This window comes from Cucumis sativus, chromosome 6 (genome assembly GCF_000004075.3).
Source record: "Cucumis sativus cultivar 9930 chromosome 6, Cucumber_9930_V3, whole genome shotgun sequence".
In the NCBI taxonomy this organism is placed as follows: Eukaryota; Viridiplantae; Streptophyta; class Magnoliopsida; order Cucurbitales; family Cucurbitaceae; genus Cucumis; species Cucumis sativus.
Genome location: NC_026660.2, coordinates 10,746,742 through 10,764,581, shown reverse-complemented (window position 1 = coordinate 10,764,581; position 17,840 = coordinate 10,746,742). Strand labels below are relative to the sequence as shown.

Here is a 17,840-nt window from a genome sequence, read left to right as displayed (position 1 = left end):
TGAATTTATCGTCAATAGATTCTGCTAATTGAACTACAAAGAGATTAAATTCATAATATCTAATCGTTGAAGAAGATCAAATCTTGCATAATTTTCATACACAAATTAAACCAACGTAGCATTATCTCGAAAAGGACCCCAAAAACGGTTGGAGTTTGAAGAGTTCAGGGGATTCTGTAGGAACCAATAATCTGAGAGTTCCATCCAAAGCAGTGATGAGGGCTTTGCATTTGCAGCTTAGAGTTGACGCAAATCTCGTAAAGCCATTTTGTCATCTCTGCTTTGCTTCATCTCTGAATGTCTCGCCATTGATTGCTTTTCGACCTATAAAATACCCCCATCTTCAGAAATTCAATCCTTCACGAAGTTCTCGCCGAACCCATTTCTCAACATCATTCGTAGCTTCTTCCATGGCCGATTCTTCTCTTTCCAGAAGCTCAGAAACAGAGACAAAACCTTTCTCTGTGCTTTTCGTTTGCTTAGGTAACATCTGTAGAAGCCCAGCTGCTGAAGGAGTATTCAGGAACTTGGTGACGAAGAAGGATCTCGATTCCAAATTCACTATCGATTCTGCTGGTACCATTGGTTATCATGAGGTAATTGCATCTGTTTTCAATTGGAATTTGCTCAATAGAATTTCTCGATGCCTTTTTCTTGTTGTAGATTTGATTAAAACGTTCCGTCCTTCGTTTCTTCTGCAATTAAACGACCTCTATAATTTCTTAGGAGCAACAAATGTTTCTTTATGGTTTTAACTTCTAAGTGATTTTGATTACTTTTTCAAGGGTAATGAGGCCGACCCAAGAATGAGGGCAGCCTCTAAACGACGTGGGATAGCCATAACATCCATCTCGAGGCCAATCCAGCCATCCGATTTTGTGAATTTTGATCTTATTCTTGCCATGGACAAGCAAAACAGAGGTAGGAGAAGTATTATGGGGAAAATTTTATGCTGGTGCTGTGTATTACAACAATCCGACCATCCCAGATTAGCTTGAACTTTGTTAATTGTTCGTTTTCTGGGTCTTTATTGTTGTTCCTATAGAGGATATTTTGGGGGCTTTTGAACGTTGGTGCACAAAGAATGGCCTTCCTCCTGATTCACATAAAAAGGTCAGTACAAGATCTTCAATGAGAGATGTTTATGTTTTCGTATGGTTTTCCATTATTTTCATCTTGTGATCTTCATAAAGATGCTGGTGCCATAATGTCAGGTCAAGTTAATGTGCTCCTATTGTAAAAAGCATGACGAAACCGAAGTACCGGACCCTTATTACGGAGGGCAGCAAGGTTTTGAGAAGGTAATCCAACAAGACTTTAAAATATGTTTATAATATGTTTATGTATGTTGAACAGTGATTTTAGAATGGTTGAAATCAATTTTTATCATATTTAAAATCACTATAGAACACATTTTTATTCACTCAAAATCAGTTTAGGGTTCCATCTTACAGTTTCAAATGCAATTTTCACACCTTTAAAATTAATTTTGAATTATTAGAGCAATGTTTCGAGCTACTTTTGAACATGACAACTAATTTTGACCTTTACAAAATCACCTCCAAACACGATCGGACTGTGGGGGGAAAACAAAATAGGCAACTATCTCTTTGATCGGGACTCTGATTCTATATATGTTTTGAGTAACACTCTTTAAGCTACAATTGCTGGAGAAATGTAGTTGCAATGCACCTGCAATCTGTGATTTATCTCTGTTCAGTCATATCATATGACTGCTCTTCTGAAGTGAATAATGGAAAATTGCTGAAAGGACGTAAAACTCAAAACCCTCTAGAGAAATGAACTCTTTAAAAAACGTGTTCCCCCACCTTTTTAAGTGTGAAATTATCATTTTACCCTGATATAATCAAAACATCAAATACAAAAAGTTTGATCATCTCTCGCTATAACTTCATTTTTGTTAGATGACTGCTTTTTTTTCATACATGTATTTGTGTTCTTTTCAATCATGCTCTTTTTTGTTTTGTTTTTTAGCATGATTGAAAAGAACCTAAAAAAGCACACTAAAACGAGTGGTCATTTAACAAAAAAGATGAAGTTGTATCGAGAGAGAGAGAATGATCAAATTTATGGTGGTATTTGATGTTATTGGTAATAATACAAGTGTAAAAGGATAATTTCACTACTCAAAAAGGGGAAAAAAAGCTTTTTAAAAAAGGATTCATTTGTATAGAAGTTCTTGGATTTTAAGTCATTTTGAGGAATTTTTCATGAATAATGTAGTGGTTCTATATGAATATTACAATACCTTCCCCCTTCTTCCATATTTAGTGTGACTGTAATCTCATTAAAAGATCAATTCTATGAATGCCAAGTTTCATTAGCTTGAATGCTAAAGATCTTCTGAAACTTTTGACTAAGACCAAGTTGATTATACAGTACTCATGCATGATATCTTTTCATTGTTCATCAAGTTGGTAGTCTAATTTCTTTACCACTTAAAATCTACTTTTTATATGCTTGTTCAATGCCCATTAGTTTGTTCCTTCTGATGAACAATGCAATGTGTCACTTTAGGTTCTGGACTTGCTTGAAGATGCCTGTGAATCACTGTTGGAAAGCATCTTAGCAGAGAACAAACACATTTCAGATTAATGATTTTTGCAAAATAATGCAAATTATTCAATTAAAGCAATTAGTTCCGTAAATTATGTGGAATGGACATTGATTTCTAGTCAGTTTGCTGTTCATTCTTACCGAAGAATATTTGCCTTACTCGAGCAAGTTGATTTGAAGTTGAATGTATGAATACAGCCTTTATATTTCAAGCTAAATGGTATGTATCCGCTCATTATGGTTTCTATTGTACTATAATAGTAGTTTTATCATGCCATCCGAATAAAATTCAAGGTGTTTTCAAATTCAGTTATCCAAAGAATGGTTGAGACACTGAGTTAGTTATTATAGTCAGTGATCATTATAGGTTTTAGGTTATAATAGTTTGTGTTTGAGGTGCAGAACCACAACGTGAGATATAATAACACACTTCACCCAATTGAAGTTGGGACTCAAATGGCTCCTTAGAGTCTAAGAAAAATCAAATCTAGTTCTTTTTTGCATCTAATGTCATGTTTGGAGATTGTTCTAAAACAATTAAAATCACTCTAAAACACGCTATTAACCACTCAAACCTAATTTTGATTACATAAAAATCACATTTAAAAAAGATGAATTGTCAAAAATAGCAAATTTGATAAAATATAGAAAAATTTTAGATTCCTATCAGTTTCTATCATAGATAGAATCTAAAATTTTGCTATAACTTATAAATATTTTAATTTATTTTACTATTTTGAAAATGCCTCTTTAAAAAATCTAAAATTAAACTTTAAATTATGCAAACATTTTCATGTAAATCTATTCCCTTTTCTTTTCTCATTTAGTCCTCAATACAGAAGTAGAAGTGTTGTGTTTCAAAGTTGCTATAACATAGACCACCTGTTGGTCTCATGCAATCTTTTCTCTTTTTTTTCTCTTTGAGAATCTCACGAATTTGAGATTTGAATTTGAAATAAGACAAAGAAAAAAAAGTTGCTAAGGTTCTCCACAAAACATTTATAAGATTATGCCTAGCTTTCAGTAGGCAGAGAACTTTACTTTATTGAAAACGTGATTCCATTGTTTCTGAATCTCCAAAGTCAAATTTGGTAAAAGTAAAAGCAAAGAGGTAAATTATACAGTTTATCATATAAAAGCTGCAAATAAAATAGTAGAGATATATTTTTTTTGTCCCATCGGCCAACAATATTCCTTTCGTTTAAAACAATGTCCTTTCATTTCACCATTGTTAAGCATCCAGTTCAAAAGATCTTCCCTCCCTCCTTGTTATTATCCAAAACCACAAGAATTCTTTCTATTTTCAGATTTTGGAAAGATTCCTTCATTTGATAGCACAATGTAATCAAATTTGTGAATAATGGTGTAAACGGTTCGGTTACTGTGCAGAATCATAGCTGAATTAGATTATTACGAAACCAAGTATTGTTTTGACTAAAATTTAGTTGGTTTGTTGATTATTTTAAATTCAAAAGTTCAAGTAGATGGATGAAGATAAATTTAATATAATTTCTAACCGCTTGCCTTTGATTGCATGCAAGGTGATCGTGGCTGGTGTACAACTTCAACACTTTTTTTTTCTTATTTTGTTTACTAGGGTATGAGTTGGTCGGTGAGTGAAAAATGACTGAAAATGAGAGATTAATATTTCAAGAAAAAATATTGTGTTTCATGTGATTTAAACTAGCTAACTCGTGCAACTCAATGTTTTGATATCTACTTTAAAGAATGTTTATTGGGTTAGAATTATCTTTTAAAAAATGAGTTGAGCCGATAATTATTATAAGAGAGTAGTTAATAGAATTTATGCAAATAACAAGGTGAAAAATGTGAATAACACGAACAATGAGTTAATAAACATCTCAAATTGTTGGTACACTCAGACGATGAGTGAGTTTTTTTACCTATCCAACTTAATTACATATCGGTTGTCAAACGTCTCCTTAAATTTTCACTATATACACTATTGGTAGGATAAGTTAAATTATTTCTAGTTTAGCCTTAGAAAAACCTAAAATCTAACATGATATTTTGCTTTATTTGAGAAAGTGTAACCATTGAACCAAACTGATTTTAACCCAAACCGACATCAATTTTGATTAGAGCATTCTTTTCTTTCTAGTTTCTCGATTTTCATGGTTGTTTTCTTTTCCAAAAGTAGAGTGAGAGAGAAGAAAAGTAAAAAGCAAGGAGATCCAAGTCTTATCCAACAAATTTTGATATCATTGTAACCAAAGTTTCATTAAAATAGATGAACCAAACCATAACATACAGAAACGAAGTTTTCATTAGTCCATAGACTTGAATAAGTTCGGTTGGTTTAACTTCCATTAATTTTCTTTCCTTAATAAAGAAGAAATTGGTAATGTTGTGCTTTTGTGTTAGTTATGAAAGGCATTTTCAACTTTTTCTCTATGAAGAAAAAGAAAAGAAAGAAAGAAAAACTAGGAATAAGAAATACTACCAAATAGACCTAACTTTTAGATCGATCAAACAGCAGGAAACCAACACCAACAAAGTGTTGGCAGATTAACGACACAAGTTAGCATTAGAACCTAACTAGCAAGATAATCAAGGTTCAATTGTCCAGCAAACAAGTACATTCTTTCTTTAGCCACATAACGTAATGTTCTAAACTTAACTCTCCTTCAGAAATCTCCAAATCTAAGCCAAGAGCTTCCGTAAGTTCATGAATTGTATTGTGTCTAAATTGTTCAATCTATCCGTTTCTTAAAATGGAAGACCAAAATGTTGTTCACCACTCTACCCTGTTTTCTTTCAACTACAAAGATAATAGACAAGTCAACCTATTTACATATATTTGTTCTACCGAAGTCAGTCGTCTATTCTTTAAAACAATTGAGAATGAACATCACGCATCATCCATATCGTGATCGTTATCATTATCTCCTTCATAATATTCATCGTCGCGTTGGATTTGCTTATCTTGGGTGTGCCCTGAAATGACAGAATTTAGATTCAATTGAGAGAAAAAAAAGGAACAAATAAGATCTAATCAGAGAAGAAAAGTGATTGCGACTGTTGTTCTAATGATACTCACGGTTCATGCGCTCGTCAGGATTCTGCCCATCTTCGTCAAAATCAGGAATGTAGAAATCAGGAGGAACCTGCATAAGATAAGGGCTCTCAATCTCCAATAGCATGTGTTCAAGCATAAGGTTTATGTATCAAAGGCTTAAATCTTGTCAAATAACATATACAGGTCCGTAATGGAGAATTCCAAAAACTAACTTTTCACATACCCTTCCCGTCACCCAACCAATGTCTTTACTACCCTATTTCTAATCATCCCAAATCAATTTTGATGGTACGGAAATCATAAAACTTATTACAGACAATTTTAAGATTGATTTTGAATAAAAAAAATGATTTCAACTATTTCAAAATCACTCCCAAACATACTCTGTCTAAGATGAAACTATTTAAACACTTATGATTATACAATACACTTTAACTTTCAGGAGTCTATCATCTCCCTACCTAATCTTGCAAAAGAAACAAAAAAGATGCAACGGTGAACTCATAAAATTGGAGGTAAATAAAGGTGGAGCCAGAAGGGATAATAATGATGATAATGATTAGCTATAATTTTCACAACAAGGATATATCAAACGACCTGTATTTGGAATCAATCACACAGTCAATTTAGTCTCAAAGATAAAAGAACCTGGTTGACTAGACATACAACTTCAGCCACAAACCCACCTCTTGCATTTGTACACCTGGAGCATGTTGGATGAAACGGAGATTTTCCAAAACTTGTGTTTTGATCGTGCTAAGGTAAGATTTCGTATTTAAATTTTCCTGCCAGGAAAATTACAAGAAGGGGTTTGAGTGATGGAGACCCAAGTAATGCTGAGAATTGGTAAGAAAACCGTATTATGTAAATTTGGAGAAAATACCAACCATATGCCCATTAGGAATTCTTAGCAAGTGGTCAGGAGAAAAATATTTGATATACTCATTATCTGGAATTTCTGCAATAAAGTACAGATTTTCAACATACATTCTCATAAACGAGAGAACAAACACAGAGAACAGCTTACACATTATAAATCATAAAGAGGTTCCTATTTTTATAATTCATAATTCAATGATACTTACAAAAGGAAAACAGACACGGAAAAAGAACTATGAAGGTTGGAGGAAAATACTATTTGACTGTTTATACCATTAGGCAGCTCTGTATCCAGAAGAACACCCGTTTCAACAGTCCAACATCTAGCTACATTCTCTTTGGTATAACCTCCACCGCCAGTAACCTATAGGAACGAAAAAGTTGTATGAATATCACGCTATAATTATATTCAACTAAATACAAAATTTTGACCCTCCAAAAAGCATACCAATAATGGCAAATTGAATTTCTTGACAAATCTAACACATTCAGCATGCCCTGTAGGAAGAATATAGAGCTTAATGTTACTTGAAGCATTGATCTTCTAGATAACTAGAAAAATAGATATTAGAGTTTCACACTCACAAAAAGGCCATAGAAATGTGGTTTTCCTTCTTTCTTTTCTTTCCCTCACTTGGGAAGGGAGGGTCCTAAGCATTAATTACAATGAAAAAAAGTGCATTATTTACAATGAAATACACACCATCAATAGAGAGATTAAAGCAGCCTAAGCGATCTCCAGCCAATGAATCAGCTCCACACTGGAGAACAATGACACCTGGTCGATACATTTCAACAACCTTGGAGATAATCTATATGAACAAAATTCACAGTAAACATACCACGTTCAATAGAAATAGCAGCAAAGGCATAAAGCTCAATTCCAAAGACTTTCATTGAACTTACAGTCCTGAAAAGTCTGTTGAAGCTACCATCATCTATTCCATCCTTCAGTGGGACATTAATGGCATAAAACTTGCCTTCTCTTTCTCCTATTTCCTTCAAAACACTAATATCTATGAGTATTATCCAGCATCCAAATTGTAACAATATTAAGAGAACAACAGGTTCACGTTTAGAAGGTTTTCAAAATAGAAATTTCTAGTCCCCCCCGTCTTTTTTTCCTTCTTTTTTTTGGTTGGGGGGGGGGGGGGTTAGAAATTGAAGAACAACACTAGGAGGTGTTAAGATAAAATAAAATAAAATGCCGCACTGACCAAAAAAAGCATGAAAAATTTATGATAGACCCATCATAGAACGAAAATATTTGATACAAGCTGAAGGAATATCAATTAATGTAAAGTGCTGCCTCTGAAAGGAAAACCTCGAAATTATAATCTTAATCCCTCCAAAATCCAACCAACCAACAATAATTTTAAGCTTTTTGAAATGTTAACCACAGTAAGAAGGCAGTGTACCAATCAATAGAAAAATGACTATTGTACCAAACGAAGGTGTGCGTGACAAAGGCCGAAGGGCAAAAAAAAAAAAAAAGAAATCCACCTAGGTAGCTAAAAGAAGAACAGTAAAGTCATGCCCAGACTTTCACTTGAGGCTCTTCTAAAGTGAAGGAGCACAACAATATTTATTCTGAAAGAGATAGCAAAGCAAAGGACACATCAGATGAATGTTCGCAGTACACAAGTGAGACAGAGCAAAGAGGGCCACATATCAACTAATGAGTACTTTCTAATATTTCCACTGCAAGCCTAACAAGTACCAAAGAGATGAGAATATACAGAATGATCACCTTAACATCACCGGTTCCAGGGAAAAACAAGTCCCCATACTTGTGAAAACTAACGGTCATCACCCTGTCATGGAGGGTTGTGAACATTAAGAACTAGAAGAGAGAGCTACAACATAATGAATATAGATGTATATTAATTAAGACCTCATGTAATTCATCTAACGTGCAATTACACAATTTTTACTAACTTAAAATCCTTTCAGCTCAACAGTGAAATGTTGATAATTATCTCTTAAAACATAGCATCTTTCCAGTTTAAGCAGCAGCCATTTCTAGATCCATGGAGTGGTAAGAAAGCAACAAGCAGTAAAACTGAAGATCGACATATCGTGACAGTTCGTGCTACTTTTTCCAGTGTAAAAGTTCATAAATAATAACTGATTAAGCAACCATCATGGGTGGCTTAGTGGTAGAAAATGAGACATAGTTTCAATAACTAACTAAGAAGTCATAGATTCATTCTATCGTGGCCACCTAATCTCCTACGAGTTTTCTTGATAAGGTTTGGCGAGTTGTCCCGTGAGATTAGTCGAGGTGCGTGTAAGCTGGCCTAAACACTCACGAATATTCAAAAGAAAAATAATAATTGTTCAAGCACTTTAATCTTTGACATTAAACAACAAATACAAATGACATGGCTCAGGCAGGATGCCACTAGAGCTCTATTCTAGAAAGGATTGCCTGAAAAGATCAAAAGAATGTTACAATAAATCTACAATGTGTGGAGGCTTGGAACACTCTTTCTTTACAGTTTATATAAGAAACAAACTTTCATCACAAAAGGAGAAAAAACAATGAGAGTAACAATGGGACCATGCTATTCTCTCCAATCCAAGCTCACAAGGATTACACAAAATATATTCAATATACTTTAGAGTAAAAAAGAAGAATATTTATAGAAAGAATTTGAAGTCCACCAGCTAGAACTATCAAACCATACAAGGTCCCCCAGAAAATTTTGTGGAATTTCTAACATGTGAAGCTTTAATATCAGGAATTTTTTTAATTACATCATTTGCAACTGCTAGATGATAAAAGCCCCCCTTTGTGTATTAAATCATTCTATAAATATGCATGATTCTTTTAACAATAAGAAACAATAACAAACAAATTGTGTAAGCAGTCCACAACAACCACGATTTAGAAATATGGATTTACAAACAAAAGCTAAGGTCTGTGTAGTTAACAACAATCTTAGCTTCTAACATATTTTCTTTTCTCAATCACTCAATATAAAAGTTTTCCTGCTTCAAAGTATAAAGTCGTTGTAGAACTAGAAAGTCCAGGTGAAGTTGTACCTGTCAGTGAAATAAAATGCTTCCTCTACCCCATCACCATGATGCACATCTATGTCAATATATAAAACACGAGAATGATATTTTAGAAGTTCTAATATCCCCAAAACTAGGTCATTGATGTAGCAAAACCCCGAAGCCTCGCACTTTTTTGCATGATGTAAACCACCTGCCCAATTTATTGCAATATCACATAGTTGATGATTTAGTCTGCGTGCAGCATCTGCAAATAGCGTGCAAGTAATGAGTTGAGAAGGATTTAATATCCTCGGCATGAATTTCAAGCATCCATTATCGAAATTACCTATTGTTCCACCAGCGTATATTTGGCAGAATTCAAACAAGTTCTCAAAGACAGGGCAATCCTCTCCAAGATTATCTAATATAAAGTGAATATTTGTCAAATTTATCTCAAATTCTATGTCTACAGACACCAAGAAACTGCTGAGATATGGTGAAAGAGATCATAAGAAAAATCATACATTTAGATAGCTCATTAGCAAACAAGTGTTGAGTATCTGGATTTATTCGGTGCAGAAATTCTACATAATCAGCTGAATGGAACTGAGCAAGCTCCACAGGATATGCTTTGTGGGGACGCTGCATTATACATAGAAACAAAAACATGTATAGCCACACCGTGCTGGTAGAACAAAAATCAAGAGAAAACAACAGTAAACCTACGAGCAGATGTTAATAGTTTAAATGAATGACAGATTAAAAAAGAAAGGGACTAACATAAATTTCCATCTTCTTATGAAGCTCATACGAGAGAACAAGATGATGAGTCATACAAAGCCGATGTGGCTTCATTGGATGATTTGGACCAAAGTAAACACTTCCCACGTCCCCTGCAAAACCATATTTTATGTAAGGCTAAAGTTCAACTGACTTCCTTATCTCAAAGAGTAACTAAGATCTAGACTTCCAAATAGTCTGCAATTGAAAATCAAGATAAATGCAGAACACAGAACTTTGACGAAGCTTTAAATTTCCTCCACCCCCTTGTACTCAAATAAATAAATAATAAATAAGTTTGCTAATTATGCAAATCTTACCTTGTGTTTTGGCATTTGTTTCATATGTTTAGGGAGTTGTGTAATTTTTAATCCATGACCACCTAAAATCTTATTGTTAATTTGAATTTAATTATACATGACTCTACTTTTACATGTACAAACTCCAACAAAAGTAAAAAGAACATATAAATGGAATTGATTTGTGATTTACAGAACATAAGATTATTTGAAACATTTTTAAGAAATAGAAGTGTGGCCTGGAAAATGGGTGAATCAAGTCATTAGTTCCGTAAATATACAATGTCTTAATAGGCATCAGGATGAGTTCAGTGCAGAAATAGACGATAGTTGAATACAATCAAGAAATAATGAACAAATCAATGGTTCTTTTAATGAGCTATTTCCTGCTATAGTTGTATGGTTTGCAAAATAAGATTAAATCGAAATGAACAGATGTGAAAGAAAGAAGAAAACAGAAATTTAAATGCAAATACAACACCTGTATTTTATGAAAATTTTCCTAATTTTAGAGAAAGGTGTTCCAAGCTGAATCGAGAAAAACTTGAGCATTAGATCAATAGTAAGTCAAATGAATAGCTGCAGAATGGAAAGAGCAAACTAAATAATACCATCATAAAAGTATGAAATCCTATCCTTGGAGCGCATTTTCGCTGGAAGCCGACAGAAAGGTGCCACAAGCTACTGGCGTTTACACTCCACCATTGTCCTAGCTTCAAAGTAATTAATCGGAGCACACGCTGAACCAACTGAACTGGATGACAATTTTAGTGTGTCGATTAGCAGTATTACCAATTAATCAGTAAGCGGATAAAACTAAGAATAAGCCCCCCGAGAACATTTAATCAGTAAGTGGATGCTCATGAAATGATTAGATTTTTTCTATAACACCATTGAGAAATCAAAGCAGATATAGAAAAAAAGAAGAACGAAGCTATGAAGGAAAGAGTCAAAAAATTGAAACTCGAATTTCAATTGACGGATGAAGATCCGGAAGTTCTGAAAATGAAACTGGAGAAGGAGCAAACCTAGTGCGAATTCGGTGGCTTAGGGGAATAAACCGCCGGCGTAAAGCGAAAAATCGGTGACCGGAAAAGAAGAATTGAGGAGAACTTTTGGCGGAAGCCTACGATGCTGCGAACAGTGTTTCCCAACTTGTCGTTCACAGCCTTCGGATCCCGCGGTTTTTCATTTGGTGTGGGTATTCTGATTATTTTATTTTTTCTTTTTCTGGAAAATTAAACTTTTTTTTCGTTAAACCCAAGTATTAATTTCTTTTTAACAATTTTTCGGTTTATCATAATCTCACTTTTGCTTCTAATATTTAGTACCAATATTTGTTAATTAATTTTAAAAGGTTAATTAAATTAGTTGCAGAGTTAAATAAATTTTAATTTTTAGAATTAAATAATCAATTGATATAATAAAAAATTAAATTACAAGTTTAATTCTTCAACGTTGAGTCGGGTCTATTTGTTCATCCATCTTGAAAATGTCTTAACAAAATTTTAATTTTTTATTTATGTGTTTTACACATTTAAAAAAAATTAGATTATTAAACTTGTTTTTAAAATTAATTTAAAACTTTAATTGCTACCTCTCATAAAACTCTAAATTAATAAAATTCTAAATTTTGTATCTATTAAATTGAATAAAAGTTGATTAAAGAAAAAAAACCGTCTAAAATTGTAGTTTTAACCCCAAAAGAAAAAGAGTATTAAAGACAAAACCGCCTCCTCACCGCAGGTATTCGCCAAATCTTCGTCATCTTTCGTCCCCAACAACTGCATCTCTCGAAGCAACGATTTGCCGCTATCTTTCCTCACGTGAGTTTAACCCCATTCTCTGGTTTCTTCGTTAGTTTTGAGAGTAAGATTTCACGAACACCTTGATAATTTGATCCAGTATTCGATGTTTAATTGTTCTTGTTTTCGTTTTTCTGTCACTATCTGGTTAATAATCTGTTTCGCCATTATTTTTATTTGTGATTTATCTATGCACTTGAAATGATTTATCCCCTTATTTATTTTATGTTGCTGTGGTGTGTTAATTTCCGATGAGTGTTTTTAGGGCATCGATTTTTGTATGTTTCTGTTTACCTATTGATTGAAACACGGAATTGGGTTCGTTATACCACTAGTCAGTGGAAATTTTTCGAAGGAGAAATAGAAGTTACTAGATTTTGATTTATTTCCATTGTGAACGTAATTTAGGTAAACTGAAAGAAATTAGAGATTCTTATTTATAATTATATTTTTCTTTGTTGTTTTAGTATTCAACTCCCCATTCACTGCTTGTACAAAAAACAATCATTCTGGTAAAAAGAACATGGTATCAGAGTCACATTTCTAGGTCTTAATACAGCTACCCCGCACCACTTGCTCTGCCTAGATTCGTCGCAGCCCAGTCATTTCCACTCGGCTCTGTTGTCTCTGCTGCATAAGAATCCATCAAGCTCATATCTTTGGATCTCTAGTCTCAACCAAAATTAGATCCGTTGTCAGCATCCGATCTCCGCCGCAAACACTGTGTCCTGCTCACACATTTGTGCCATCTGGATCCTTTTGTCCAAATCCGAGGTCCAACTCGCCTTTTCCTGAGGAAGAAACCACCACAGTCCAGCTCGTCCTTGCCTGAGGAAGAAACCAAATAAAACATCAGCCTTAATTTTTCTCAATGATAATAGACAAATATATTATTGATTAATCTGATTCAGTTACAATGTTCAATCAAGAATAAATAATAGATGCAATATTTGGAGGCTAGTCACATCATCTATCGCTAGATAATACTAAAGATGACTTAGAAGAGAACTGAACTTCGTGTCCTAGAGTACCCTTGATATAACAAAGAATTCAAAGAACTGCAGTAAAATGTACGGTCCGTGGAGTCAAAATATGCAATGTCCGGACGAGTCACAGTCAGATAAATAAGGCTACCAACAAGTTGACTGTATAGACTAGCATCTTTTAGAGGAACACCATCAAACGAAGTTTGATGAACAATGGGATTGGGTGATGTTGGCGCCGTGGCAGAATCAGTGGTGCCTGAGCAAGCCAAAAGATAAGAGACATTTTGCTTGGGATAACACCAAGTGTTGGAGATGTTAAGAGTCCCACATTGGAAAAATCAAGGAGATTCACACTTCATATATTTTAAATGGGTTACTCATCTCATTGCCAATTGGTTTTGAGATGAGACCTCATACTATTAAACATGGTATTAGATCTCATTAAATCCAAACGAGTATTCGGTTCAAGATAGGTGAAATCAAAGAGGCACCATCTTGAGGGACCATGTTGGAGATGTTAAGAGTCCTACATTGAAAAAAATTAAGGAGACTCACACTCCATATAATATAGATGGACTACTCCTCTTATTACCAATTGGTTTTGAGATGGAACCTCATACTATCAAACAACCTTCAGGGCACAGTTGATACCTCACGCCCAAGAAAGCAATTAAGTGCTCCTAAGTCTTTCATCTCAAAGTGTTTCCCAAGGTAATGTTGTAAATCAGATATAGACTTAAGGATCATCGCCAATAATAGTAATCATATCATCAACATATAGCAGAAGCAGAATAATATTGTCAGATGTTTTGCGTGTAAAGAGAGTTGTATCATGTGGACTTGACTTAAACCCAAATTGGATAATTGTAGAACTAAAGGTTGCAATCCAAGCTCACGGAGCCTGTTTTAGACCATATAATGCACGACGAAGAAGACACACCTTTTGGGGTGGAAGAGAAGTAGTTGGAGATGTTTTCATACAAGCTAAACTTCCTCAATTAAGGTCCCATTGAGAAATGCATTCTTGACATCCATTTGAAGAGGGACCACTGTATGGCAGTAGCTACCGCTAAGAGACATCGAACAAATATCATTCAAGCTAAAGGGGCAAAAGTCTCTAATTTTTAGAATATCCTTTTGCTACAAGTTGTACTTTATATCGTTCGCTAAGAGCCATCAGAATGTTTCTTTATCTTATAAATCCAGCTGCAACCAATGTAACATGTGTGTGTCTTTTCTAGAGCCTAACTCCTGGTTCCTGCAATAGAGGGTTAGTACTTGTCTCATGATAAGCGGTGTGTTCAATCAAGGAAACCACAATGAGAAAACAGTGATAATTGGGAATAAAGATGTCTGGGAAGGGGTAAGGATTTTGGCTTGTATTTGTTTGATGATGAAGATTAATATCGTTCTTAGAAGTTATTTTATGGTTACTAAAGTAAACAACCGATGCACTTAGATGTTTCTGGCATGTGGGGCTGGGGCCAAAATGCTTTAATAAGCTATTGAGAGATTTATGCCTGACTTGCCTCTAAGGAAGACTAACTTTTAGCCCCGAGATTTATGCTTTTGATGAAACATACGAGGTTTATGCTTTGGTGAAAACTGTAATGATTAGAAGAATAATATTAGTTTGCTTCATTCTCAAAAGTTATAAAGGTTTGAGTTTTGATATTTTGAACTACTACTACTTTTACTATTTTGACAAAGTTTATAGTACATAAATAAATCCTATTAATGTTTAGAATTTTTGTTTAAGTGGGAATTGACGGAGTGAATTTTGTATACTTTTCTTTGGCTAACTCATTCCAAAAATATCTTTCTTTCAAATAATAAGCTTCTCCAAACACTTTCCAAGCCTATTGCTGAAGCTGAAAATTGAAAATTGCCATCAAATCAGGACCACTCTAACAGCTCGATATTAGCCCATAATCAGATTGCAACTGGCTACCAATGACTTTAGATGGGCTGGAACTTCACAAAGTTGAGCTTGAGATAAACAATCCAAATTTTGTTGTTCAGCTGCTGGTTTTGCTTTTCTATTTCATCTGATTTCTCAAACTGGTCAAATTCCTCACTGCTTACACTGAATTGGGAGACAAATTCAGCATTTCTTTTCTTTTGAGATGGATCAATTGGAGTGTGAACTGGAATTCCTCTTTGAAGTTTCACCTTTGCATTCGGGAATTATAAAACAAAGTACTTAAATTGTAAGACTCCTAGTTATTGAAATAGTAAGATTAGTAGTAGAATAGTAGTATCTTTTTTAGAAGGGAAAAATAGTAATCAATTAGTAAATTTGTTATGTTCTTTTTTTTTTTTTTTGTTTTAAATAGAAGGTGTGGGTTGAGAGAGAGTAGGAAGTATAATGTGGGATTTCCATATTGGAAGTATTGGGAGAGAGTAGCCTTCTCGAAAAGCTATGTTATATTGTTGTTTCTTCATTGATATTGCAATACATATCCATATTTTAGTGTTCTGTGTGTTTTTTGGTTTTTGAGTCTTCTTGTTAGCTGGCATCTTTAACACTTTCTTAATTAAGTTTGGAGCTTCGCCTCTTCTAGAGATTTGGCCTCAAGATTACCTTTACCCTTTTAGACACCATCGCTTAATGTTGGAAATGACACAGGAGAGAATTGTGTGGGGCTTAATCTTGCCAGTGTCTCTGTTTTAATATCTGCTAGTGTTCATGAATGCTTGATATTGGTAAAAGTTTCAAGTGCCATTCTGTTCCAGTGTCGAGTCTCACATAGAATGATTCTCTCAATGTTCTCTTCGTTTGTGTGGATTCGTCTATGTTTCAACAGTTGGAAATGAAGACTTTACCCCATTGTATGAGCTTTTATTATTTTACGAGGGTTATGCTGAACATATCAAAAGCATATTTTTGTTTACATATGGGATGGTTTGGGAGCTGAAAAGATTTGGGATAGTAGATTTTACAGAAGTTGAGTTCCACTAATTCTCTTGCTTGAATTATATTGTAGAATGGCAGAAGTGGAACAACCTTTTAGACCCCGCGAGAAACTTGTTGAGAAGCAAAAAATTTTCCAAAGCATCCACAAGCACACTTATCTTAAAGGGCCAATGGATAAAATCACCTCCGTTGCCATTCCAATTGCTCTTGCAGCTTCATCCCTGTATCTCATCGTAAGTGTACCTCTCTCCATTGCAGATGAACATTTCCTTGCCAATTTCAGATACTGCTAAACAACTCGAACAACTGTGTTGATCTTGGTCATGTCTTTTTGAACAGGGACGAGGAATTTACAACATGTCGCACGGAATTGGGAAGAAAGAATGAGGTCACTGTCTTGGCAACTAAATTCAAACACTATTATGGTTCTGGACTCATGTGAATTTTGTTCTTGAAGAAATTTTTGTTTAATAAATGCTATTCGTCTAGTAGAATACTGGATATGATGCTCTGCTTTCTACTTTTTTTCTCGATGTTCAGCTTTCCTTTCATGAAATTGTGACTTAGGGGATGTGTATTGGGATACTGGTGTATCTATTAGAATTGTTGAGCCACATCCAATATTGATATGACTTGGTTTTACCTTCAACATTTTCATATGTTCTGATGGTTTTATTATATGACAGAAAACTTTATGAAAGATAACTTAGAATGAATGTCAACCATGTATCAACGCGGTGCACGTGATACTGAGAAAAATGTTAAAGTGAATTTATCACTTGCATTAGTTTGAACTCCAAGCTTTCGTAATGATGTTAATTAATACTAAAGAAACAAGAGGAAGAGGTTTCATGAATCATTTAACCTATTGAACTAATGAATCTCTTTAACCCTTCAAAACTAATAATTGTATAGAAATTAAACTTTTGAACTTTCATAATTGAACTTTCACGAGAGCCTCCAAACAATTTTCATGAGAGCATCGCATTTTCTTAGTAATTACAAAATTGAATGAAACAAATACTTGTAATTGTTCAAAAACAATTGTGATGGTATGATAATTGAGTTTGATAATGTTTAAATAATCATTCAATTGATTTTGAGTAGTTTGTTTTCAAATGATTTTAAATCGGACAAACGTGATTTTAACATTTCAAGTATGTTTAACATGAGTTTGAAGACGATCACTTCATCGTATAAAAATATTTTTTTAATTTTCGTTATCTTAGGAAATCCTTAACATGCCCTTAGAGTGAAACATTTACTATATGAACACTTTTGTTACAAATAAAGAGTAATTGTCTTTAACTGAGGGTATGATTGATTTAGCTTTCCGAATTGCTAAATTTAAAAACAAGTTAATTTAGTTGATAGTTGCATAGATTTTAATATATTTGTGATTTTTTGAAAATGGTATTTTTTGTTTAATTATTATCTCTAAATTTGATATCCATTACTCGCCCGCGAAGCTTTTTACCCACATTGTCTATAGGGATAGTTGCAAATTTAGCCATTAGAGGCAAAATAATTAAGTATATAGCAACAATTTTAAAA

The 17,840-nt window shown here is 33.9% G+C and overlaps 3 protein-coding genes across 5 annotated transcripts; 2 read left to right on the top strand and 1 right to left on the bottom strand.

Annotated features, from left to right (window-relative positions):
* Nucleotides 1-32: 32 nt before the first annotated feature.
* On the top strand, nucleotides 33-2,882 carry LOC101207515 (putative low molecular weight protein-tyrosine-phosphatase slr0328). The gene is made up of 5 exons (XM_004145746.3): nucleotides 33-596; nucleotides 786-921; nucleotides 1,046-1,113; nucleotides 1,215-1,301; nucleotides 2,539-2,882. The coding sequence occupies exons 1-5, from the start codon at nucleotides 216-218 to the stop codon at nucleotides 2,614-2,616; spliced, it is 750 nt and encodes a 249-aa protein (XP_004145794.1). The 5' UTR covers nucleotides 33-215; the 3' UTR covers nucleotides 2,617-2,882.
* A 2,216-nt stretch (nucleotides 2,883-5,098) lies between these two features.
* LOC101207023 (histone deacetylase 9) lies at nucleotides 5,099-11,778 on the bottom strand. Of its 2 annotated transcripts, none has more exons than XM_011658759.2 (15): nucleotides 11,607-11,778; nucleotides 11,190-11,332; nucleotides 10,280-10,392; nucleotides 10,024-10,141; nucleotides 9,846-9,920; nucleotides 9,545-9,764; nucleotides 8,247-8,310; nucleotides 7,403-7,495; nucleotides 7,200-7,308; nucleotides 6,945-6,994; nucleotides 6,770-6,860; nucleotides 6,505-6,575; nucleotides 6,304-6,402; nucleotides 5,639-5,705; nucleotides 5,099-5,535 (listed from the first exon to the last, which is right to left on the bottom strand). In XM_011658759.2, the coding sequence occupies exons 2-15, from the start codon at nucleotides 11,224-11,226 to the stop codon at nucleotides 5,450-5,452; spliced, it is 1,293 nt and encodes a 430-aa protein (XP_011657061.1). In that variant the 5' UTR covers nucleotides 11,227-11,332; nucleotides 11,607-11,778; the 3' UTR covers nucleotides 5,099-5,449. The 2 variants fall into 2 exon arrangements, with proteins under 2 accessions (XP_011657061.1, XP_004145792.1); XM_004145744.3 differs by having other exon boundaries at nucleotides 11,190-11,327.
* A 469-nt stretch (nucleotides 11,779-12,247) lies between these two features.
* Nucleotides 12,248-16,937, top strand: LOC101208002. Of its 2 annotated transcripts, none has more exons than XM_004145749.3 (3): nucleotides 12,248-12,404; nucleotides 16,357-16,519; nucleotides 16,626-16,937. In XM_004145749.3, exons 2-3 carry the CDS (start codon nucleotides 16,358-16,360, stop codon nucleotides 16,671-16,673), a joined length of 210 nt encoding a protein of 69 aa, XP_004145797.1. In that variant the 5' UTR covers nucleotides 12,248-12,404; nucleotide 16,357; the 3' UTR covers nucleotides 16,674-16,937. The 2 variants fall into 2 exon arrangements, with proteins under 2 accessions (XP_004145797.1, XP_004145798.1); XM_004145750.3 differs by having other exon boundaries at nucleotides 12,284-12,447.
* The last annotated feature ends 903 nt before the right edge of the window (nucleotides 16,938-17,840 follow it).